Genomic DNA, 26286 nt, shown 5'->3' with positions numbered 1-26286 from the left:
CACGGGAGGTACGAGCCGGGCCACACTGGGTGGCCGAATTCCCATCAGCCCGGGCGACGGGCGGAATAATCGATCATCACGCTTACGAGGCCACATTGGCACCTGAGGGGTGATGTCACAGAAACCCCCGTGAGGGAAACAGAAGCTCCTTGTTTGTTGTGACAATCAGTCGTGAGGTCCCAGGTGTTGTCAGACACATAATGAGGGAGGCGTGTACCTGGTCGCCAGGCAACCGACATCACAATGGCTTTTCCCCTGACAATGGAACAGAGAGGAATCTCAGGAGAGCCGTAGGGTGAGGGAACCGCCTCACTGCTTACTCTGCGTTACGGGAAATGCGCTAAGATGCAGAAGTCTGACAAACGACCCGACGAGACGTTCGTAGCGCGTTCATTTCCACTTACGGTGAGAATATCCTAGAATATGTGTTGACACGTTTTCCAATACACACAGCCTACAGGCATGTTTCGTTTCTCACTACAAAGAACCAATAAAAGCATCTGTCACAACTCGGGAAGAAACGAATATGAAAAAAACGAACAAAACCCAACATTCCAACGACACGTAACCGCGATACTCCGGAGGCTCTCTCCGGGCTTTTGTGATCGACCACTTTCTGAGCCCCTCTGTTCTCCTGAGCAGTGTTCCTAAGGCACTAACAATGGCACTGGCCTGCTTAACAAGTTGTAATTGCTCTCGTCTCTCTGTGCTAGGCACAGGGGGTTGGCTTAACGCCATGGTTCTCATAACAGTCAGTGAGAGTCAGTGCATCTCTGTCCCTGTCTGAAAAAGAAGGGGAAAAAAAACAAAAACACGGTGGTCAGCTAGCACACTGTTTCCTGTGTCTGTGCCTGAAAGTGGGCCTCCTAAACACAGAGAGCTCTTTCATTACACACTCATCATGCACATGTACAGAGTGGCTAGTGAACCTTAATGAATCTGTGAGAGCTGGAGAGGGGGAGAGAGAGGGAGAGAGAGACAGAGAGAGACAAAAGAGAGAGACAGAGACAGAGAAAACTGAAAAGAAAAACATTGGAGAGGAGGGGGGAGTTCAAGCATGTGGAATTGAACTAATACGAGAGCAGAGAGAGAGAGACACACACACACACGCACACACAACAGCATGGATTCTGATGGGGCAGATAGGTGAAGCAATAGCACAGTACAGCATGTATTCATTCCAGAGTCAGGCAGTGAAACAGGCTCCGCGGACACCGTAATCTCTGTGAACAGGCAATCACGCGGAACATGCAGCTCGTATTGCATAATAAAGATCAATATTTAAAAAAGAAAACAAACACGTGAGCCCTCGCCTGACCCCTGATATCTGTAATGTCCTAGAACAATTTTCAATACAACAATGATCTGTATGACGGGTTGAATGCGCACTGACTCACGCTCATGAATCGGCCCTACGTCCAGCGGTCTGCACAGCACAAATAACGCAACGCGGCGAACTCCACCGGACACTCTCCGTTCAGATCAATTATTGATCTCCATCCTGCCCGTTCGTTTTCCGGAAGTTTCCCTGGCACCACTCGCACAGGCATCTCCTTCCACAAGCAGACATCAGTCTACAGCAGAGTACAGCTTTCAATAAACACTGAGTACAACACACACACACACTGTGGGGGTCTATTACAAAGTATACAGTTCACAGTGTAGTGAAACTCTGTGCTCATTAACATTTGTTTAGAATACCAGCCAGCCCACAAACACTCAGGAATGGAGATATGACTTATGACTTGTGTTCTTGTGTTCTTCATAAAATGAAACAAATAAATATCTAAAATATATAAAATAAATAGTTATTTTTGAGTGTGGTGTTATATTAGTTATCCCTAATGAATTATTTTCTTATTTCTTTGAGAGAAAGGAAAAAGAAAAACAACTCCAGTAGGTCATGGCAAATACCACTGAGCTTGGGCCTGAATTACTGTATTGAATCTTGTCTATTTTTCAACCTGAGTAATTACCAGTTTCCCATGACAAATATTTGGTGTTAAAATAACAACATTCTTATTCCCAAGTATCTCTACACTGGCATAATATGTAAAGACACAGATTAGAGAAACCTGATACAAAGTCATTTCGTTTCTTTTTTTCATTTTTTCTGGGCCACTTACTGTGGAATCAATCTCTTTTGAAGCACTGTTTTGTTTTGAACGCACGGCTACACATTGCAACGCTGGAGACAGACCTGATGCAGTTGCAAAATCTGAAGTCATTTCCCATCAGACTTCCTATGTGATAGGCCTGCTATCTGAGTGAGGGCCAGGCCCAAACCTGTCCGTCTGTGAGGACATCGAGAATTTGACGCCTGACGATGAAAAGATACGCGCCCCCTGGCAAGCAAACGATACCAGCGAAAAACCATGGTGACAGGGCTGGAATTTCAGAGACCACGGAAGTGTAAGCTAGGCGTCAGAGATGGGTGGGGTCTACAGGCCCAGACAATCTCCAAACACACACACACACACACAAATGTTACAAGGTAAAGACTGCTCAACCAATGTACTTGTCAGGGTGCGTAACGAAAAACAAACCCTTTTCACAATCTAAGTGTTGGATTCCAGGCTCAATTTCTCATCTGGAGAATGTGTGGGTGGTTATAAGACGACAAGCAGCAACATCAACCAAAAAAAAAAAACTTGTTGTTGTTGTTTCGGATGACACTAAAGAAGCAATCAATTCTAAAACATCTGAGTGAATGTAGAGGGAGGTAAGCTCATGAGACAGCAGGCAGGCAGGCGGGCGTTCCGTTCCAGCACTCCTCCAGAGGGTCACCGGTCTAATTCCTTGGAATAACACGGTTCACTTCACTAGATAACTGTGAGAGAGAGCAGCGCAAGATCATAGCCACTGGGCCCCTTAACCAAGACTTCATCTCTGTTCTGTATACTTCTATTAAAAGTGTGTGCATTTATGTGTGTGTGTGTGTGTGTGTGTGTGTCTGTGTGTTTTGTCAGGGGGGAAAAAAAGCTATGACAAAATGGAGAAAAGGCATCATTGTGTGTAAAAATACCGCCATGGCGTGTCCCGGACACATTTCTCTGTTTCTCTCCGTTCTCTGCGTCGACCTCCAAAAGCAGATGTGGAGCAGAGGTCAGTGAACACAGCCACTAAAATAACTGACAGTCAGAAGCTTAACCAGGCACCTTAAACACAGAGGACGGCTGGCACTGAGCCAAAAGGAAAAGCTCTCTCTCTCTCTCTCTCTCTCAACGGCCCTTGTTGGATTTCCGTTCATGGAGCAACCTGACTCGTCAGATTTTTGGGCCCTGTTGTCGTGCTTGCTTTTGTGTTTGATTTGTTTTTGTCAGCGAGGTGTGTTACGTAACAGCCCATGACTTCTTAAAACACTGCACTGGAAATTTTATATGAGCCACGGGAACGGCGACAGTCTTGGTTTAGGTGGTTTGGGTGTATGCTGTTTTGGATGCATTAAAACTACGGATGTTGTATGGTAGACCAGAGCAATGTTATTAACTATGGTGATGACTGATAAAACACTCACCCCCCGAACTTCATATTAAATGTACATAATAATGGTGTGCATTAGCTCCAGGGTACACGGTACATGTTACGAAATATTACAAGCCTACAATCTGTAATACTGTAGCCAACATTTTACATATTGCATTTACACACACACATATATGTATATATACACTGCCTGGCCAAAAAAGTCGGCGTTTGGATTTGGAGCCTCTGGAGGCAGTGTTATGATCTGGGGTTGACTCTGGAGGCAGTGTTATGATCTGGGGTTGACTCTGGAGGCAGTGTTATGATCTGGGGTTGACTCTGGAGGCAGTGTTGTGATCTGGGGTTGGAGTCTCTGGAGGTCAGTGTTATGATCTGGGGTTGGAGCCTCTGGAGGCAGTGTTATGATCTGGGGTTGGAGTCTCTGGAGGCAGTGTTATGATCTGGGGTTGGAGCCTCTGGAGGCAGTGTTATGATCTGGGGTTGGAGCCTCTGGAGGCAGTGTTATGATCTGGGGTTGACTCTGGAGGCAGTGTTGTGATCTGGGGTTGGAGTCTCTGGAGGTCAGTGTTATGATCTGGGGTTGACTCTGGAGGCAGTGTTATGATCTGGGGTTGGAGTCTCTGGAGGTCAGTGTTATGATCTGGGGTTGGAGCCTCTGGAGGCAGTGTTGTGATCTGGGGTTGACTCTGGAGGCAGTGTTATGATCTGGGGTTGGAGTCTCTGGAGGCAGTGTTATGATCTGGGGTTGACTCTGGAGGCAGTGTTACGATCTGGGGTTGGAGTCTCTGGAGGTCAGTGTTATGATCTGGGGTTGACTCTGGAGGCAGTGTTATGATCTGGGGTTGGAGTCTCTGGAGGTCAGTGTTATGATCTGGGGTTGGAGCCTCTGGAGGCAGTGTTATGATCTGGGGTTGACTCTGGAGGCAGTGTTATGATCTGGGGTTGGAGCCTCTGGAGGCAGTGTTATGATCTGGGGTTGGAGCCTCTGGAGGCAGTGTTATGATCTGGGGTTGGAGTCTCTGGAGGTCAGTGTTATGATCTGGGGTTGGAGTCTCTGGAGGCGGTGTTGTGATCTGGGGTTGGAGCCTCTGGAGGCAGTGTTATGATCTGGGGTTGGAGTCTCTGGAGGCAGTGTTATGATCTGGGGTTGGAGCCTCTGGAGGCAGTGTTATGATCTGGGGTTGGAGCCTCTGGAGGCAGTGTTATGATCTGGGGTTGACTGTGGAGGCAGTGTTGTGATCTGGGGTTGGAGTCTCTGGAGGTCAGTGTTATGATCTGGGGTTGGAGCCTCTGGAGGCAGTGTTATGATCTGGGGTTGCTTCAGTCAGTCAGGTCTAGGCTCAGCGACGTTATGTGGCTATAAAATGAAGTCAGCCGAGTACTTGGATGTACTGAATGACCAGGTTATCCCATCAATGGATCTTTTTTCCGATGGCACGGGTATATTCCAGGACGACAATGCCAAAATTCATCAGGCTTAATGTAAATATAAATCTCTGTGATCACACACACATACCGTGAACAGCCATCCAACACACCGGTAGTGAACACACACCAGGCGCAGGAACGGTGCTCAGCATTCCCGAGGGGCATTTGGGTTAAGTGCCTTGCCCAAGGGCACACAGCCGTGAATGTCAGTCCTGGGGACTGAACCGGCAACCCTCGGTCACGAGCCCGGTTCTCTAACCTCTAGACCACGGCTGCCCCAAAATGTGTCAGGGAGCATGACGAATCATTTTCACACATGAATTGGCCACCACAGAGTCCTGACCTTAACCTCGTTGAAAGTCTTTTGGGATGCGCTGGAGAAGACTTTACGGAGCGGTTCGACTCTCCCGTCGTACAACAAGATCTCGGCCAAAAATGTATGCAACTCTGGACGGAAATAAATGTGATGACATCACATGAGGTTGTGGAAACAACGCCACAGCGAAGGCGCGTCATAATCAAAGCTGAATGTGGTCCAAGGAAATATTAGAGTGTGCGTCTTTTTTTTGGGGGGGGGGGGGGCAGGCGGCGTATAAAATCATGTTATGTAATAAGGTTGTAGCAATGTAGACGCACATTTTCAGCGGTTTGAATGTAGGTTAACACAGTTACAATGCAAATATAGTCATTGGGGAGTCCCAATATAAAATGTCTCTGGGCATCTTCCACGCACGGACCGTTTCTCTGTTAACCCCTTACCGTAAGGCAGCTGTGGTCTTTTATATCATTAAAATCAATTAACCCCAGTTCCCCAGGACGTCATCTCATTAGCGTGTCCATTTAGCCGCCTAGACAGTGACGCGCATACCGTCCACTGATGGCTAACATACTTCTAAAGTCACGACAACTTGCCTCTCATCTCCCGCTCATTCCCTGACTCAACTCCAGCTGCAAATATCTTTGATGAATTCTAGCCTTCGTTGTCTCAGCATTCACACAAACAATGTCTAATGATGTCTCTCATTTCTCCTTTTTTATTTTTGGAGCTGATTCATTGCTCCCTACAAGTGACTAACAACTCTAACCTTGCACTCCCTATACTCTTAACTATCTCCTCTGCCAATCAGAGGAGGATGGGTAGCCCCTCCTGAGTCGTAGTTCCCTTTAAGTTTACTTCATGTCTCAGCTGAAGGGATTTTTTTTTTTGCCTTGTCACTGTCACCTCAGGTTTGCTCTGGAGGATGGAGTGTGTCTAAAGTCCTGCACTCTGTCAACTTGTTTTGCGAACAACTCTGTTGCAAGACAAAGGTCATAAAAATAATACAGACTTCAGTAGTGATTCAACAGACTCTAACTCCAATTCGGAGTGAAAAAAAAAAAAACGTATCATTGTGCAATTTCATTTCATATTTTATGTGTGTGTGTGTGTGTGTGTGTGTGTGTGTGTGTGTGTGTGTGCATATATGTGCGCGCATGCGAACATCTGTGTGGACACATATATGTTTGTGAATTTGTGTGTGTGTGTGTGTGTGTGTGTGTATGTGTGTGTAGAGCATACAAACTGAGTCAGCTCCAGGCAGTACTTTACCTTACTCTACCCTCACTATTCCAATACAGCCAGTGAGTGCTTTAAATTACTTAGATACACTGAGAGTGATGCAGCAGTGCACTAGACACACACACACACACACACACAAGCAGGTCATGCATATTTAGCCTGGAAAGATCAATTCAGCAGCGATCAGCTTTATCAGGTGTGGAATCTAAACCATGGCATCTGACAGTAATGGTCCATATTACAAGTCAAGAAAGTCAATATTTGGTTTTAACCAAATATGTCAAATATGTTCACGATGCGGGAAAGTCGAAGCACGAGTGCCAGAGAGTCTCCTCTAATGTTGAGATTTATTTTACCTACAAAGATAGAAACTGCTGCATCTCCAAAAGACATCTGGAAAAAAAAACTGGGGCAACCTCAGAATGTGCACCGCAGGAAACACTCAGGCACCAAGTTTTCACACTTCACTGATATACACTTCCAGCAGTACTACAGAGAGGAGAGGGAGAGAGAGAGAGAGAAGAGAGAGAGAGCAGGAGAGAGAGAGAAGAGAGAGAGCAGGAGAGAGAGAGAGAGAGAAGAGAGAGAGAGCAGGAGAGAGAGAGAGAGAGAAGAGAGAGAGAGCAGGAGAGAGAGAGCGAGAGAAGAGAGAGAGCAGGAGAGAGAGAGAGAGAGAAGAGAGAGAGAGCAGGAGAGAGAGAGCGAGAGAAGAGAGAGAGCAGGAGAGAGAGAGAGAGAGAGAGCAGGAGAGAGAGAGTGAGAGAAGAGAGAGAGCAGGAGAGAGAGAGCGAGAGAAGAGAGAGAGCAGGAGAGAGAGAGCGAGAGAAGAGAGAGAGCAGGAGAGAGAGAGAGAGAGAGAGAGCAGGAGAGAGAGAGAGAGAGAGAGAGCGAGAGAGAGAGAGAGAGCAAGAGAGAGAGAGAGAGAGAGAGAGAGAGAGAGAGAGAGAGAGCGAGATGAAAACTCTGAGTCTCTGACTGTGAGAGACATGGCTTTGAAATTCCAGAGACCAGAGGCACCTCCACAGTGAACCCAGGCCCATGTACTGACAATGAGAGTAGCCTCAGCAGTGTAAGCCTATTAATGAGATTGACTCCTACCCTTCCCCTGATCTCTCTCTCTCTCTCTCTCTCTCTCTCATCCTCCCTTCCTCTTTCAAAACACATTTTCTCTCTATTTTTCTCTCCCTCTTTTTTTTTTTATCAACATACACTCTATCTCCCTTTTTCTATAAACTCTGCCTCTGGTTCCCTCTCGCTTGCTCTCTCTCTTTTTCTCTCTCCTTTTCTACAAACTCTTTCTCTCTCTCTCTCTCTCTCTCTTTTTGTTCTACAAATTCTCTCACTCCCTCCCCCTTTGTTCTACAAACTCTCTCTCTCTCTCTCTCTCTGAGATGTCATTAGAAACAGGAGTCACTCTCCCCAAAGTTATGGTTTTCCTCATTCCGAATTCCACGCACATACTTAAAGCACAACGCCGACATAACTCTTCACGGTCGAGGCATTCCAGGTCCGGAGCGAAGCCGAATGAAAAATTAACAAACTTTAAGAGCTCGGAGGGCTGAGAAAATGAGCCTATTTATTTCCCTGGCACATTTTATTACATGTCCTTTACCAGAAACTTCCCACAAATAAGTCACAAGCTGAGTGAAAAGCGAAGCCCTGACCGCAAAGTTCTCGTGTCATTCTTTTTTTTTTTTTTCCTGCCCTTTCAAAAGCAGTAAAGACAACTGAAAACAGTGTGTGTGTGTGTGCGTGTGTGTGAAAGGCAGTGAAAAGGCAATGGTTGTCAAGCGCTGGTCACCACGGTCTAAAGAGGGAAAGTCCTCATCTCCGCTGAGAGAAACGCGATAATTCTCGGCCAAACCTCGAACGTCGTCCAGTTCCAGCCCTGTTGGCCTAACCCTTTGGTACAATATGTGGCTACTGGCTGGTCTGTAGCTTAATCCACACTGTATTAGAGAGTTTAATTGATACTCTATTGTTTGTTTGGGGTTTTTCTTTTTTTTTTTGGCACTCTTATGGACGAGATATGGCATCCCACAGTAAAACATTGTGAAAGGCAGCTGGAAATAGAAGTCATAGCAGAGCAGTATAATTAAGTGAATGACTGTGAGAAAGAATACACTTTGTGTGTGTGTGTGTGTGTGTGTGTGAGAGTGTGTTTGTGAAAGAGAGAGAGAGAGAGAGAGAGAGACAGACAGAGAGGAACAGTGAGAGAGCGTGTAAGGGTGTGCATGGACCATATAATTCCTGGCTTTTCAGATGCAAAACCCTGCTGGCAGGCCAAACACCAGCCTTCCCCCAAAAGCTGCTATCAAATCTCCTCAAAATGACAGTAATTCACAGGCGGCAGAGAACAAAGCCATGCTGTTCAACTGAATTTAGTTCCTCCTTGTTTGACAAAAAATGTTCAATCAAGAAAAAGGCCAAGTATAACTGAGCTCCTGAAGATAACAGCACATGTGTTTTTTCTTCAAATACAAAACTCATATGTTGTTTTACATGTTCCCGTGTGCGCGCACACACACACACACACAGACACACAGACACACACACACAGAGTTTTGGTAACAATGCGATTAGTTTCTCTTTGTGAGTGAAAAGAGAAAAACACACCATTTTCCCCCCACTGACAGGTGGAACTCAAGATTTGTTTGTTTTGCTTTGACGAACATGAGCACATGAATACTGAAGATAAGTTGACCCCTGGGCAGGAAGGTCGGGAAAACAGTGATTCAGAGAAGGGCGGGTCCAGCACGCTCACTCAGCCCTCTGGCCTGTATGCAGTGATTTGGGCAGCTATTCAGTGCTAGCCTGTGATGGACCTGGGCCAAAACACCACTTTAAATCTACCTTTAGGGCCTAAAACAGGGTTAAGGACAAAAGGACACAATCAGAACCATCCAAGAAATTGAACTAGTCCTGCATTTAGGCTACTATTATCAGCACAATAACTGCGCACTGACCCAAAGTTCACTGTGACTCATGTAAGTGCATATTACAACACTTGGAAACAGTCAAGCAAAACCTCTAAATCAGTAAGTACTTACCCAGTAGTTACTAGACCGTTCTAAAACGCTTACGATTTATATCAAAAGTTTTAGGAGGAGCAGCAGCTACAAATGGTGTCCCTTTGACTGTATAATTCGATTCATAAATATGACATAATCCTGAAATACGATGCGAGAGGCCCTGAGTTAAAAGAGGGAGGAGTCTGAGAGGGAAATGGGTGTGGTGCCAAAAGGTCAAGTGACAGTGTCCTGTCAAATTCTGCTCTGTGGGGCAACGTCAACACAACAAATCAGTGCGACATGCAATATGTCATTCAGCCCCGTAGCCACGGCAACGGGACACTAACAGAGCTGAGGTCAAACGCTAAACGTCATGAACACCGAAATATACACCACGAATGTTGGAGGCCAATAAGTGCTTCCAAAAAACAAACAAACAAAAACAAACAAACAAACAAACAAAAAAAACCCTGTAGATTATATAAGCTGATCGTTTGCCGATGCTGATAGATTATATCGAGCTAGGGTTTTTAGGTCTGTATTTGAGTTATGAGGGGCACGTTTGTGTAGAAACAGGCAATAAACTCATACCTGAGAGGAACGCGACAGACTTGTATAACTTAGAACATCGGAGACACGCTTGGAATGGAAAGGGTTTTTTTTTTTGCCCTTAGTCATGAAACAAGCTGCTCATTGTCAGCAATTCCAGTAAAGTTCACGTCAGCTCTGATATTTGCTGCAACAACCCCCTGGCTTTGTTGTGTTACGTGTGCTGCTGTTTCCCCCCCCCCCAAACATTCAGACACCAAGACAGAGGAAAAGAACCATGATTTAAAAATATCAGGACAAAGTAGGATGAGGTAAAGAGACGTGACCACGGAGGAATCAGCGTGCTTGATCAGAATGACACCGCCGAGTATCAGAGAACTGTGCCAAAAACAATGAAACAATTTACGTGAACAGCCGAAAAAGGGAAGGCCTGAAGAATGACAGAACTCAAAATGTCCTAAGTCACTTGTTTATCAGCTTAATACACAGTAATGACTAGAGCAAGCAAAAAGTCACAAGTTATTGAACAAATCCTTAGCTGGAACCCCAGGCAAATCAATGTTAGTCACAGAGTCTGTGAGAAAGACAAAAAAAACCTCTTTTTTTTAAAGTCTCCTACGAAGTTCAAAGATTAGACTCCTGGCCAGTGTAGCTAGGGGGTTAAGTCTCTAGCACAAAGACAAGTTAGCAATGAGCCGTCATGCTTTGGATTTGGACCCATAATCCTCTGGTTCTTGAGCCAGTTCCCTTACCACTATACCACTGCTGTTTTCTCACCACAAAACCTGCTCTATACACACACAGAACCAGAATATCACAATCAGTTCTCACGCCTAATAACTCTGTCGATTCATGCTTAATGTCACTGATAGTCATTAATTTTTTTTTTTTTTTTGGTCTTTTTTTTTTGCATGACACCCTCAGAGCAAGAAGTAGCCTACACTTCATGCAGAATTTTTTTTCCATGTTATCTAACCAAAGCTAAATCACCTGTGAACATTTGTTTGAAATTGCATCGTGTCCTTCCACTAAACGAATATGACTAAATCGGACTGAGACTAAATCGTGACGGTCAAATTCTTATGCTCTGACCACGTGTGTTTTTTTTAGGAACCTGGATTATATGGTCCATATACCAAGCTGGCTCTTGGCTCAGCGGTTTCTATGAATTTCTGCCGTGGTGCACAACCGAGTTCAAAACTACAGGGCCGTTTGCTGAATCCATTATTTCTTTCTTGCGTTGGCGTTATACTCGCGGCTCTTCAGCTGCTGCTAAACCCATGTTCAGTTTGGAGCTTATTTCCTCTTGAATCTGTCTTAACTTGGATTATAGAAGAGATTTTCCTAATGCCCTTTTCAAAACTAATGTAAGTCAAGTGGGTTTCAATCATTGCTTGTAATGGACACACACACACACACAAACACAAACAGACACATAAATAGACACACACTCCAAATGAAAATTCTTAACAGTTGCTGCATATTCTCCTGGTTGAATGGAGAGCAATTAACACCTCCTGAATTCCATAGCAGAACAAAGATGCTATTGAGTTGCCTGACAAAGTTCCAAAAAGCTACAGCAGCAAGGACTTCATCATTAGCGGTTTCAGAGCAAGAAAGAGGACAGCACAAACATTTCCAAACAAACAGCAACGAGCCACTCTGCCAAAAAGCTCCGGGACTGAATGAATGTCAAACCTCAGTTTACGGAAGGACCGCTGGCTCAGGAAAGAACTATCGATGTATGTCATCATAAGCGTTCATAATTACAAAGCTGAATTTGTTGTTTACGACCAAACTGAGTGAAACAGGGGCACGGAAGGACACACGGAGCAGGTGCAGCTGTTTTGTTAGCTCCTCTATGATCTCACGGGAATGCCAAGCAATTAGCACAGCTTTCGACAAAATCTCATTAGCACCTGCTAAGATGTCAGATACTAGATGACAAGAGACAGAGACAAGAGATGATTACAGTTGTGCAGGACTTCACGCTAAGTCGGGCAATGGTCAGCCTTTGATTTGACTCCATGTAAACAAGCCGCCGGTTTCAATGCCAGAAAACTATGGCTCTAACAAGGGAAGCGCTCTGTATTCGAAGCCTCCTCCGATGTTTCCAATTGTCCAGTAACACAAACAACGGAAAATTCCTTTCAAATTTTCTTCGTTTCTCACTTTCTTTTTTTGTAACAGAACATACGTTATTTCAAGGCCAGGTCACGAATGCGACTGCAGCCAATGCAGGCTCTCTTCCTCATGGCCAACCATGACGAGAGAAGCGCAGGAATTCACACGCCGGTAATTTATGAAGTGCCAAAACTTACAGAGGAGAAGTGGAATCTTTGTGTCGGAATGGGAAAACACCGTCATGCTCCGAGAGCCTTCAGGAAATAACGGAAAAGTAAAAGTGAATCCCGCTCAGTTTAGAAAAAAAAAATCCTATTGTGAAAGGGTTTCTTTTTTGGCAGAATAATAACCGTGGTATCCTGGTATTTCCTGCGTGACTAACATGTGGAACTATGAGGGGAATATCGTGAGAATATTATTGGGAACATGAGCTAAAACTTGTCCTGATTTCACTAAGAAGAACTGATCATAAGCAACCCAAACACCCCCTGTTTCCAAAGATTTTATTAAACAAGAGAATCTAATGCGGAGTTTATTTATGTTACGGTTTTAGAACACAACATGTGGTCAGATGTAAGGGTGTGATATCTGTCCAGCAGACACAATGCTAACACCCGAGAGGAGTGTCTGCTTTGTTTTGTAACATGATAAGGAGAATAGCAATCTTGAGTCATCTCCGCTGTTTGAGAATGAGATGGGGGGTGGAGGGGGGGGGGGGGGTGGATAGCAAGACAAATGAAAACAAGGAACAGGCAAGTCAAGACAGATTCAGGTGAATCACAACAACACTGTCCAGGGAGAACGCTCTGGAAGCCCGTCACTCATCGTCAGGGTCTGCTGGTTTCTCTTCTAACTAAGCTGTTAGTTTTAGCATGGAGTTTGCCAAATGTTCCTTATTTTGATATGTGCTTTGGGACTTGGGACAGAGGAAGAACTGGAAATCCATCCTGTCTGGGCTCATTGGCGTGTCTAGTTAAGACATCTGTTCCATGTCCTCTGGATTCAGGTCATCATCTCATGTCAAAGCCGTGGGTCGAAGTCAAAGGATATATACGTATATCATTTATGATTAAATAAAACCTAACCATGAAATTTCCTTCTAGTTTTTTACTCCGATTCACATCACCTTCAGTAAGCTTAAGTTCCCATTAAAATGTGTCAAAGAGACACTAAATGTGAGGAGGATCCAACATGCATTCATTGCTATGCCCACATGACATTTTAACACTTCCCCAATACCTCCCAAACCCCCCTCCCTATCCCCCCCCCCCTTTCACTATGTCTGGGGTTTCATGGGAGTTAATTAACTGGAGCAGCAGGTCATCCAGGTCTCAGAGAATTAACTACTACACACATACTGCTTTTTGTAAGGCACATGACCACTGAGTGTAACACTCTTCAAAAATCAATAAAGAAAGAACCATGTGTAACCTAATTAACTCACCTCTGAATAACTTGAGGGACAAGTTGATGGGGACGACACTTAGCGGCAATGAAGAACTGACTATATCAAGCGTCCTCTTCGAACAAATCATTAACAAGCCCGGACTCAGTAAACCATTACAAAGCATTTTGTGGATCGAAAAAAAAAAACAAAAACCAAACCCTCGAACGTGATGGAGGGGGCACTTTTCATTGTTCAATCTGCATTTCCTCACAGACAGCACGCTGAAAAGAGATGACATCATCCTCCCATTGAGATCATGGTGCTCTCTCTCTCGCTCTCTCTGTCTCTATCGGCCATCTCATTGGCTACTGTGTCCCCAGCGGGTCCACACGCACAAAGAGCCGAGCATTCCAGCAGGAAACAAGATCACAGAGACAATTAAAAGGACACAGTCAGTTTAATCAGCCCGTGCCAACACAATGGTTGTATTCCAGATCACAAAAATAGCATGGAGGCTTGCAAATCAATTCCAGCTTGGCCCCTTACATCTGCACTGACTGTTTCACTTTGACCTGTCTTTTCCAAAACATTGCAAATGCCAAGATTGTGGTTTATTGTGCTTTAGAGGCTAAGAGGTCGGTCATTCAGTCGTTCCTTTGAAGAAAAGCCAGTTCAAAAGTTCAACTTTACCAGAAGCATATTATTTTGCAAATTATAACTATAACTTCAGGGGGGGAAAAAAAAACACAAAACAACTACAGCATGACAGGCCATCCGTTCAGTAACGATTATACCGTCTTGAAACAGAATCCTGTCTGTTCTCAAAACGTTTCTTTGATAACAATTCAGAAGCAACCCTTCCACCTCAAATTTAAACAGAACTTGTTAAACCCCGTGAGATCGGCCAAATCGTTGTATCTACCCCCTCTTTTCAAGCAAGAGAGGACATGGGAAAGGCCGTGGACAAGAAGTGTTCAATTCTCCAGGTATGACCCAGAGGCTGTTTCTCACTGGTGTCTGTTCCTATAGTGTGGCATTAAGCAGGATCAGCTCTAGCCATACTCCTTAACTTTGAGCTTCTTTCCACCACCCCTGACAAGCAGCAGACATCAGCATTCTGCTCAGGTGGCTGAGAGAGACGTGCTTGGACTGCTGTCATTTACGCCCCAAATGTGCAGTTCGCCAAATGCAAGTCATGCTCTTCACCTAGTATACAAAAAATCTTTCTGCTTATTCATCACCGCGCCGTCGAGATAAGCCCCGCCGTTCACGGGCACGTCTTTTTAACCGGGGGGGGTGTTTTGAGAGTATTCAGCAAAAGCAATGATTGTTCTGTTTTGTTCCCCGTTTGGTTTTGTTTTGACATCGGTATACCATGGGTCTTATAATAATATGTTTAACATACTTGGGAGCTGTATTTAGTACTAATCCACCCTGCCCCCCCTCCCCTTTAAAAAAAAACCATAGGGACATGCTATATATTCAGCTTGTGATGAAAACATCAAAAGATGAGAGCCAAACAATAGCTAGCAACATAACTGCAACTGTGATACCTGTTATTATGGCATTTCTGGTTACTTTGGTGTTAAACAGATTTGAAGGTCTGGTTAGTTAAGCCAAAAAAACATAAAACAGTCATTTGAAATTTCCCATGGCTAACAAGCCCACATGAGACATCTTACACAAGCCTGCATTTGCGAAACATTTGTATCAAACACTATGCATATGATGTCCATGTGGTTTAAAATTACTAACTACAGGCCACAGTGAAATTGTTTGTTGATAAGTCTGACAGTTGCTTTTGACACACCTGGATTTATATGTCACGCAATCTTATGTTTAAGTAACAAAAGAAATCAAAAAGAAGAAGAAGAAGAAAAATAATCAGCTCTGATGCTTTCTGAGAAACAACCAACCATACGGACGACTCCACAGACATGTACAACTCAATTCAACGGCTACAAACATCATTTACGTGTCAAACGTTCTATGTACCACCCATCTGGTGGTCACTGTTTACCTGTCAATCTCTATGTTTCAAATCAAATGACTGATGACAGTCAGATTCAGTTTACCCCTCAATGTGCATCCACATGCCCCTGTACGAGACCCACGTGCAATCCATTTCAAAACAGGATTCAAACGCAGATTCCAGCACAACACGTTGTTTAATTATATGTCATGGTGTTAGACAAAGGATGGTGTCGACCCCACCATTTATGGATTGCAGCTAACCTAAGTCGCTAATTTGAGAACACCTGAAATAACCTAAAAGACCACAGGCAACTTCAGTTGGCTGCTGAAATGTTAAGTTTAACGAACAGAGGGTGGATGAAGCTTATTTGAAGGGAAAAGTAGTAAGCATAACGTAGTACAAGGAACCTTGCCGTTCCCTCCCTCTGTTCCTAAGATTTTTGGGAACATACCCCTGATTGCGCATTGTACTCGCTAACACAAAAGCATTTGTCAGAAACAGCTGATGCTCCATCCCACTGGCAGGCAGAAAGAAAGACTCGCTAATGTTAGGTGACATGTGATGTGAAGGTAATAAACATACAACCTTGCATAGTGTATCGCAGGATCGCACACGTTGTGTTCTCTACTCACCTTTCTCTGTCCCTCCTCAACCGCTGGATGTCATGATCAAAATACTAAGCAGCGTTTTTCCTTCTTTCGTCTTTCAGAGGGACAGCGCACGTACATTACACCAGCATTCGGGTGCGAATTCACCAACGACGACTTTGATGCTAAATCAAAGAGGTGTTTAACCTGTTATTTCATCCTAGTCTGAAACTTAGAAGTTTGCTTCAAAGTTAGGGCTTTGCCTCGTTGCGCTATGCAGTTGCTGAAGCGATGAGATCACTACGATCCACTGTATCCTCCCCCTAATACGGATCTCGCGAGAAGAGTGCATACAATGGAATGGGATACACGCGTGAAATCGTTACTGTGGTAACCACTATGCTATGGCTGGTTTTCTCTGGGTGTCACACAATTACCCCAAAACTTCACCTTTCAGTGCTGTTTGGCGTAGGCCTACTATGTGGCTGTTAAGTAATAAGTCGAGAAGATATCAGTGTGCACACCAATGTTTGCAAAAATCACCTTTAACTTTTGACTTTACCAGTAATGAGCGTAGAACTATTAAATCAGCACAGAAGGCATCCGTGTTGCATTTCTAGTTTGGTGACAGTTCATTTTTTCTGTAACGCTAAAGCTCACCGTACAAAACGAGCCACTCACTGGAATGTGAGCTCGTTCTAAACCTGTAGAGACTTGTTGCATTTTGCTGAACAATGAACTGAAAAGAATTATGGTAGGATGTTTGTGTGCCTAACCAAGGAGATACTTATTATGATTCACTGAATCTGTATCAGATGTACCAGACGTTACAAAGTGGCGTGAACTGTTTGTGATGCTGTTGATGACAACATTGTTACGACAGGTTATTAAGGTCACGTCACTCCTGATAAACTTTCCAAGGACTCGGTTTTATTTATTTATTTTTCCTCAGCCTTGTCAGCATCTGTTAGAAAAAAAAGCTGCATTTTGACTTACTTAAGTCTTACTAATGCCTGTTCTCAGTTGACCCAGCTGTTGTCTGCAGGCAATTTATGATGACTTTAATTGACTTGCCCTAGCATGCACTTTAGCAATGCCAAATCAGAGAGACATTCATAAATAACATTGCATTGTTCTGATCCTTTAAAAGGTGTCCTTGGTAAGGACATTGAAGATGATCCTATCAAAGCGTTCAAAAGTTGTCTTTTTTTTCAGTTTGACATCACTGTGTTGTCTAGAATTAGAATCACTATGGAGCCTGAAGTAAGACTTACTATGACGTTATGTCTGCATTGTGTACTGCTTAGTATTTGTGGCATTTGAGGAAACAGAGAGACTGAATGGATAAGAAAAACACAAGAAAAGATTAACCAAGGGGGAGAAGATTATACTCTCTCTCTGTGTGTGTGTGTGTGTGTATGTGTGTGTTTCCTTGAGCTATTCCTTAATGAAATGGAAGAACAGTGTTCCAGATGTGGAAGAAATTGATGAGGGCCCTGCTTCTTCCCTGTTTCTCACTCAGTAGCACGCAAGTACAAGGCTTTGATGCAGAATGATTCAATCTAGCAAGTCAGTGTGTGATAGAGCCATGGACAGCACAGCAGGGAGAGAGAGAGAGAGGGAGAGAGAGAGAGAGAGAGAGAGAGACAGAGAGAGAGAGAGAGAGAGATAATATCCAAACCTCAGGCTGAGATAAGGCAGTGCCACTCATGTGAGAGCTTGCTCCAGAATAGCAGGAGAGAAGTGAACAAAGGTCCCTGAATCAAATCATCCACAAGTTAATATCTCAGTCATTTGTGCTGGTAATTAATTAATATGAATTAACCTTAGTGAACATTAATCTGTTACGACCAGTTTTCATCCTGATATGATTCCTTGCATTTTTATTTCTAACAAGAATCTGTGAGGGTGTGTGGATTTAGATTTGTTCACTATAAACTTCAAAAAGCATTAATGCTATAAACAAATAGAGCATAATGACAAATGAGAATGATGCCTTTCATTTTCGGCATTCCTTGAATTTATCTGTGCAGTGCAATAGAAGTGAGTTCTCCAGTATAACTGCTGCAACACCGCCACCTAGAGGTGGATTATGAATTGGCATACAAATAAAAGTGAGCGATGGGACGTTTGATGGCGTTTAATAGACAAATTAACAGATGAACATGTTTGTAACTTTAACGGATGCTTTGTTTGTCTTTGGATAATGGGGGAAATCTTTTAATTTAGTATCTATTTACAGACACTTTTATTTAAATTCAGACAGTCATGCCCACTTTCCTAACATTCGAGTATGTGCTTTCATAGACAAAACTCCATTATTATTTTATTTTTTTTATTGCAATATTTGTGTTAATACAGTAGATGAATTGATGGTATCGTTCACAGTCCTTAAATTTTTACAGTGTTTCGGGTAATAATCCACAACATTTCGGAATATTACCTTCATTAAGTAAATTTAAGGAACGTGGAGGACACCATTATATTACCAGATTAACATTCAGAACGGTTTGAGACTGGATAAACTGAAACATGGAGTTAAAGGCCCATTTCACTAGTTCTTGGTAAGTTTCAACAACCTCTGGATATCAGGTTCAATATCGATAGTTTGACATTTTTTGCTGTATCTTTTAAACGGTTCCCCCTCTGGTCCAATGAGGAACTTCTCAAAGTTCCACGAGATATCAGTCCGGCTGATGGGGCTCCAGACGAGGAATTTGGGATCCTGTATGAGTGAAAATGGATCATCGTCAGGATAAGGCAGCTTGTCCTTCAGGTAGGCAAAGACAGGATGAGTGTCGGTCCCATTTACGTCACACTTTTCAAATAGAGTGAAACACGGCTCGTAGCCTTGCCCTGGACGCACATGCTTCAACGAGTTGAGAATTTCTCCGTTCGTGCAATTTTCCTTAAAAAGAGACACATTGCATGGCATCATTGTTCATTACAAGGTCCAGTGAACACCAAAGTACGACTAGCAGCACAGTATCTGTTTGTGTAAATAAAAGAAAGCTGTTCTGCAGCTTGGTTGCTCCATTTAAATTAAATTATTTCATTTAAATTAAACCATTTTGCTTCTTTTTGACGTAATGTGACGTTTTTTTTTAAATCCACTCTCAGACAGGTAAAAGAGGCGGTTAATTTAGTCAGCACTTATAAATGCCCCCTTAAATACACGGCACCAACCTGGTAACCAAACTGGTTACATGGAAAGCCCAGGACCACTAGCCGGTGTGGGTATTTGCTCTGCAATGTATTGAGCTGGCTGTAGTCCCGGGTGGTGGTTCCTCAGAGAGATGCTACATTTTCAATGAGCACTACCCGTCCTCGGAAGACGTTGAAATCCACTGACTCGCCCTCCAGAGTCGTCGCACGCAAATCGTAGAAGGTCTTTGCTATGAAGGTCATGGTGCGCCTATTGCAGTCCTCACGTAACTGTAACGCAGATCTGAGTGTCTGTCTCCGCTACTCTGTAAATCCGATTGGTCACCTGACCTCGGCTATAAAGGTGTCTTTATTGGGTGTCAAATAACTATGAAGTAAACTGGATACACAGCTGACATGTTATACGTCAACCTGTGAAAAAACACTGTTCCTTTGACTTGGGTTTCAATGTGCAAACTTGCACTGATATAGATCAACAGGGTCATTCCAGATGAAGGAGATACATTTGTTCAGCATGTCAGTGAGACAATGTTATTTTCATACGTCACCTTAATACACATTTAACATGGACTCAGTTTAAGTATTGTCCATGGTTATTTACTATGGCCTGTATGCTTTTGTGTAGTAAAGAAAGCCACTGACGTAGAGAGTTATGTAAAATCAAGAAAATGTTTACGGCAAATCCAACGTGCGTTGAGCAACTAGTGCATGAGAAATTGACATTATGCAACGAACCAAGAGAGGCTGATCTGTCAACAGTCGTTGTACACCGTCTTTAACAATCTTGTTGAAGACAGTAAGGACAGATATTTCGATGGTCGCAGCAAGCAGCTCAGCGGTAATTTTAGAAACCCTATCAGTTACCTCAGCATGAAACATTTATTAAGTCATTACCTGTATTTCTCAGAGTGTGATAAAAAATGAATGACTCTTCTATTTAGTCCCTTTCCTAAGAAACTAAGCTCGTTAGTGCTAAGGTGAGCTACTGCTGATCTACTTAAAGTGAATACATCACTTCAAGATACTGTTTTTCTTGACGTATTTCGGAAAATAGTATTATGCTATGGAGGTCCGTGTCCCTCATATCCGAGTTTGTAATGTATTCAATACATTTTCAGTGACTCGCTTCAGAGTGACTGTAACACGTCTTTTGAAAAAGAAAAGGGAAGACACATGAAAAATACTTCTCCAAAGCGATAATCACAATCAAGTTTATTTGTGGAAATATATATTTTGGTTTTGATCATTTGATTTCACTTCATTCTGCAAAAAAAGAACCTTTAGAGTATTTTAATTATATTAAATCTGTTCACAGCCTGCTTACAAAAAAAAATAATGAAATAAAAATAAAGACTAATACATTATTTTCCAACGCAGACTAATACATTGTTTTCTAAGACTTCTTTGAAAAGTACCAGTAATACCGTGCAAAATTATTGTTAACATTTTCCTCACATAACACATGCTTCATAACCACCTCTTACGCTTCTTGCAACGTTTTTGCATCTTTTTGATGAACGTTATGTGCAACAACTACAGGAATAGATCGGTTTTAAATGGATCATGGGTAATAAATATTTCAGCACTGAAAGAATTTTCTACAATGGCTGTCACACTTGCCCTGACTCAAATTTCACTGTCACACCTGAGCTGGTGAATTTTCAAATCCCTGAACAAGCAAATAGGTGACAGCCATTTCACACTTTAACAGCAACATCAAAATACATTAAAGAATCCATACATCCATTTGAAGACAGATGAAAAGAAAAAATCAAAAACCTGAGACAACACTGAATCCTGAGACAGCAAAACACACTATATACAACAGCTGGCTGCCCTCTGCTGGTTTGGTCTGGTAAGTACAGAATCTTAGAGTATTAAAACGAGGTTTCTTAACTCTTATTCTGCTAATTTACAGCTCTGCCAGTTTTAAGTGTTTCTCTTCGCTAACATACCTGTCTCACCAACACAAGGGCTTGATAATAAGCTACGGATTCGATTCAAGCGTGTTTGAACAGAGAAACCTTTAAAATGGGCAGTGTTGTGTTACTTGATAATGTGTTAGAAAACACTATACGGAGATAGAGCCAGAATTAAAGACTCCCATATCATGAAACATGTGTGTTATCAGCATGTTTCAGAAATATTGCAGAAGTAGGTCCTGGAATGGACAAAAATAAAAAATAAAAAAAATAAAGAAAAAGAAAGAAAGAAACTTCGTTTGTTTGAATGGTGCCATACAACAGAGAGCCACAAAAAAAGCCTGTCCTAACTCTAACAATGGTATGAGAATGATTAAGACAGCCGCATGGACTCTCATATTGACAGGTGCCCATACTCAGTTAACAGGCACAGCCACTCTGAGGTTTTTCTTCATCATTTAACGTTTTCTCCTCCTCTTCCTCCTTCAGCTCAGTAATATCGAGGTCATTGTGGATGGATGGTTCCAAGCCTTCCAGTTCGGCCTTGTTGGCTTCAAGCACCAGTTTTGTCAGCTGCGTAAACGACTAGAAAAGACATAAAAGTAAAATCTATTACCCTATTCCAAACCAATCAACAGTAACACGCCTTCCTTGAAATACGCTTTGAAAGGTGCAGTAAAAGGAGGTGGCATAAAAACAGGCTAAAAAGACAATGTGCAGCATGATGAAATAATTATGAATGTACCTCCTGGATGTTGTAGCTGGTACAGGCACTTGTCTCAAAAAAATCCATCCCGTAGGCCTTTGCAAGCTATGACACACACACCCCCACACATGCATACAAACACGCACACATGCACACACGTCCACACACACATGCACACACGCACGCACGCACGCAGAGAGAGAGAGAGAGAGAGAGAGAGCAGTAAAAATTTACCAAAGAGGAAAGTGACCTAATTTGGTTCAGAGCTCTACTGTGAGACAAGATGTGAAAATACAAACTAATTCTTAAAATGCCTTGAGAAAAATACAATCTAACTTTTTATGTTACCATCTGAATAGGCAGTCTGTTGACCTTCTTGTTGATACTCTTATCATTTTTTGAGGGGGGGGGCATAAATCAGGACCTTCACCCCATTCAGGAACACACAAAACAGGCTACCAGTTAGGAGTCACTACGACTTCTCTAGCAGTGTTAACGTCATAGGAATGTTCAATCACTATTGTGAAAGCAAACGAACCACATGAAGTTCTCTTTGTGGTTTCGGGCTCATTTCCCTAACTGAGAGAACGCATTAAGAGTTCTACCTTTTTCCCTTCCTCAGTCGGCACTCGCCTCCTCTGCTCCTCATCACACTTATTCCCAACTAGAATCTTCTGCACTTGGTCAGGAGCATACTGAGCCAAAGATAGATAGATATATAGATAGATAGATAGAGAGAGAGATAGATAGATAGAGAGATAGATAGAGAGAAAGAGATGGACAGAGAGAGAGAAGAGAGACAGACAGATTATGTCTGTGTGTTAGGATAGTGACTCTCTTGTAAAGGAGTATTTAGGAGAGTTCATTTGCCACGAATTCCAGGAGAAACCCACCTCATCCACGTCACTGGCCCACTTCGCAATGTGCTGAAATGACTGTACATTGGTGATGTCGTACACAAAGACAATACCCTGATATAAAAAAAAAAGAGAGAGGCCGACAATAAGAGAGAATCATGCATTTTTGCCATGGCCTTTAGCCTAAAACTGTCACCATAAATTTGAGAGGATTGAATAAGTCTCACAAATATAAGCCGGGAAGACTACACACCAGATAAATTTAGTGTTGGCTCCCAGTTTAACAACACATTTATTTTTTAACCTAACTAGGCAGGAGCTACAGCGGGAGTTCTGGGAACAAATCTAGTAAGCAGTTCTGGATTTTTTTTTTTTTTTTTCCAAAAATTGCTCATTTAAAATGAACTTAAACAAACATTCAACAAAACAGAATGGAACAAGATCACTCAGAGAATTCTGATTTGGATCAAAGCTTCAGCTTCAGGTTCCAAAAAAAACATCAATCCTTCTTATCCATGATATGAAACACTAAGAGATTTTACATATGCTGGTTCCCAATGATAGACAGTCACACATTCCCTGTCCAGATGGCACAGTAAGTAAAAAACTGTTTGTTTGACCAAGAAAGGTCAGCAGACACCTTATTGAGAATATGGTGAGGAACAAAGGACCACTTGTTAGCAACAGAGCAGAAAGCAATTAAACAAACAAGTACTATACATACAACAGTACAGTAGTCGGTTACAGACATTAGCATAGCACATACAAGTTTCATCCTGTTTTTGGGTGACAGAGGCAAGAGCACAATTGTTTCTTAAGTTTGGAGGACAGCCAACTGCTCCTCCCAAACTGGAATTCATATCAAAAAGGGATATCCCCATTTCTACCCATCTTGTTGCTCGATTTTTGCGATAAGGTTTGGTCTAATTCACCTGGGCTCGTCTGTAGTATTGTTTGGCAATAGTCTGGTATCTCTCTTGACCAGCTGTATCCCTGGAAAAAAAAAAACAGGTACAAAAATGATGCAAAGCTCCCCTCTACTATTAGTGCATAAGCATATTCGATGCTGTAATATTGCGGCCCTTTCAAAACAGGCTCTTTCATTATTTTACTCACCATATCTGTATTCGTACTTTTATCCCATTAATTTCCAGTGTTTTCATTCTGAAATCCACTCCTACCAAAAAAAAAAAAATGGAAAGAAGAATGTGCACTGTCTCTGCATTAAGTAGCTGAACATTTTGAGAAAACGTTCAGTCTTGAGCGGAATCTTTTTTTTTTGTTTCGTTATGTTTAATTTAAACATTCTAAGGTAAGGACACCTTTCTCAGGCCACTGAGGGTTCAGTTCTAGAATCGAACTGTCATACATATTTAGACAGACACAAACCCTGGTTTCACTACAATGTAAAACAGAACTGCTGAAAACAGCTCATAAAACCACAAAGGAAGCATTAACGAAGAGCCCTTGCCCTCTCTTTCAATTTGCGCGCAAAAACTCAGAGGAAAGGATGTGGTTGATAGTGAGGTACTCCTAAGGCAAACATTCTTCCTTTATGGTTAAAAAAAAAAGAGTCAGTGGAGAAGGGGGAGTGTGTCATTCAGTGCTGTTTTCAGGCTCACATCTGTCTGCATAGTTTTCTTTTGTACAGCATGAATAGATGCATGTCAAGTCATGCATGTAGGCTGTGGTGGAAAATGTAAGTCGGGGGTAGAAAAAACTACTTGACGTTGTATAACCTGATCCTGTTACAATGATAAAAACGTCCTTCGTGACGATATTAATCCGACCATTTTCACAACAAAGACACATATTACAGGGATTTCCCAACCCTTGCACTGATGGTTTAACACTAAGTGACGCAGTACACAACAAAGGCATTTTTGCCCAAGACCGCTGAACAACTCAGAGGTGGAGACACAACAGCTTCCTCTGTGAAAAGATTCATTAGCGCGACAGAGTCCACTCAAATGCCATCAGGCAAAAAGGATCATCTTCAGTCATGCTCCAACCGCCTTCACAAAGGAAATGACGCCTTTTTCCGTCTTGATGAGAGAAAAATGAGGGGGGAAAGGAAAACAATTTGAAACCGCACTGTTTTTGCCGGTTTCAAAACCAGCAAAAACAACACTTCCCTCCTTCTGTAGTTGAAGCTATTCACCAGGAATCCAACCGCACGATTCTGTTTAACAAGAAAATACCTATGAAATGCCCTGTGACAGTGCAACCGGTTTAAAGACTTATGACTAATGTTGTGACAAGGGAAAAATGTCACGTTAACTACCCTCATGAAACAGACACGCGTGAGATACAATCACATTCATTCATTCATTCATTTTCCGCTGCTTATCCAAGACCGGGTCGCGGTGATACAATCATATGTTTCATCATTATCGAGAATGCAACTCTGTACTGCATGCAACCTCTAAATGCTATCACTTGGAAAAAGAAAATCTCGGCTAGTTTTATGAAATTTTATCAAGAATTATTTAGTTATCTTCACATTCACAATATCAGTTTAAGGAGGCCCTGTTAAATTAGTAATGCAAAATTTTAAAAAAGTAATACTTACAAAGAAATATTTTTTGGTAAATCAAAAGAGGAACAAGAATTTCAAACAAATCCGGTCTATTGTTTCAGAGCAACTTTCACAATTTTAAACTCCCTCACGTAAGCAATCTTAAAATATAACACGACCTCTGTCGATTTAAAGGGGATGGAAAACATGACATCTGACATAGGCTAGTGAGAACCTCTGGAAATGCTGATAATTTCTGAGGCCATCATCTACTCCTGTTTCTGTGCTAGACACGAGAAACAAACGACACCGTGCTCTCTCAGCCTCGCAGACTAGAATTACGAGAGCTGTTCAAAAACTTTGAAGACAAACTGTACATGGCTATGTATGAGATAGGAGAGAGTCGAGTCAAGTCTTCGGATAGGATACCTTTCTGTACAACAGACAGGGAAAATTATGAGACAGCATTTTCTAGGTAAACCACAGCTGAAAACCCCAGTTGACTTTTGTAGTCATAAGCACTCAGACTGATTTTGACCCCGGCAGACCCTGATAACCTTGTACACTTTTTGTGCCTCGACATATACAGGCTATACTGCAAATAATCAAGAGCAAAGCAAATTAAAACCAAAACCATTTAGCATCGGCTAAGTCGGATAGAAGGCTACGTACCGATTGTTGAAATATGTGTCGGTTGGAATTCATTTTCCGTGAACCTGCACAACAAACAGGTTTTCCCAACCCCAGAATCTCCCAGTAGCAGTATTCTGAAAAGAACATCATATTGCTTCGCCATAATAATCTCAAGAATATGTTACTCTTATTAAACTCACATCTGTCATACTTTTTGAGAGAACAAAAGTTAGATTGTGTCTCGTTCATAAAGTCGTCCTCCGGTTTCCTACCATTTGGCATTGCATCCTCATAGCATCGAGGGTGGTTCTAATAAGTTGTTTGTCAAGGAAGGAGACGGGGAAGTGCAGTAGCACGCTCGACGGATTGAGCCAAGAGAA

The 26286-nt window shown here is 42.6% G+C and overlaps 3 protein-coding genes across 4 annotated transcripts in view; all 3 read right to left on the bottom strand.

Moving 5' to 3' along the window:
- LOC115815675 (signal-induced proliferation-associated 1-like protein 1) overlaps positions 1 to 16360 on the bottom strand; it is a 42585-nt gene extending 26225 nt beyond the window's left edge. For both annotated transcript variants that reach the window (XM_030778649.1, XM_030778655.1), the window contains exon 1: positions 16151 to 16360. The gene's annotated coding sequence lies outside the window, so the exon portion shown is untranslated. The remainder of the gene's footprint in view (positions 1 to 16150) is intronic.
- A 2299-nt stretch (positions 16361 to 18659) lies between these two features.
- gpx2 (glutathione peroxidase 2) lies at positions 18660 to 19513 on the bottom strand. Its single transcript, XM_030771113.1, has 2 exons — positions 19292 to 19513; positions 18660 to 19013 (listed from the first exon to the last, which is right to left on the bottom strand). The coding sequence occupies exons 1-2, from the start codon at positions 19511 to 19513 to the stop codon at positions 18660 to 18662; spliced, it is 576 nt and encodes a 191-aa protein (XP_030626973.1).
- A 2099-nt stretch (positions 19514 to 21612) lies between these two features.
- On the bottom strand, positions 21613 to 26069 carry LOC115823281 (ras-related protein Rab-15-like). The gene is made up of 7 exons (XM_030787325.1): positions 25946 to 26069; positions 23872 to 23932; positions 23688 to 23748; positions 22792 to 22869; positions 22504 to 22593; positions 21938 to 22003; positions 21613 to 21777 (listed from the first exon to the last, which is right to left on the bottom strand). Exons 1-7 carry the CDS (start codon positions 26067 to 26069, stop codon positions 21613 to 21615), a joined length of 645 nt encoding a protein of 214 aa, XP_030643185.1.
- Positions 26070 to 26286: the final 217 nt, after the last annotated feature.

Source organism: Chanos chanos, chromosome 1, assembly GCF_902362185.1.
Source record: "Chanos chanos chromosome 1, fChaCha1.1, whole genome shotgun sequence".
NCBI classification, from domain to species: Eukaryota; Metazoa; Chordata; class Actinopteri; order Gonorynchiformes; family Chanidae; genus Chanos; species Chanos chanos.
The sequence above is the reverse complement of the archived record's forward strand: the minus strand, read 5'-3'. Positions and strand labels throughout refer to the sequence as shown.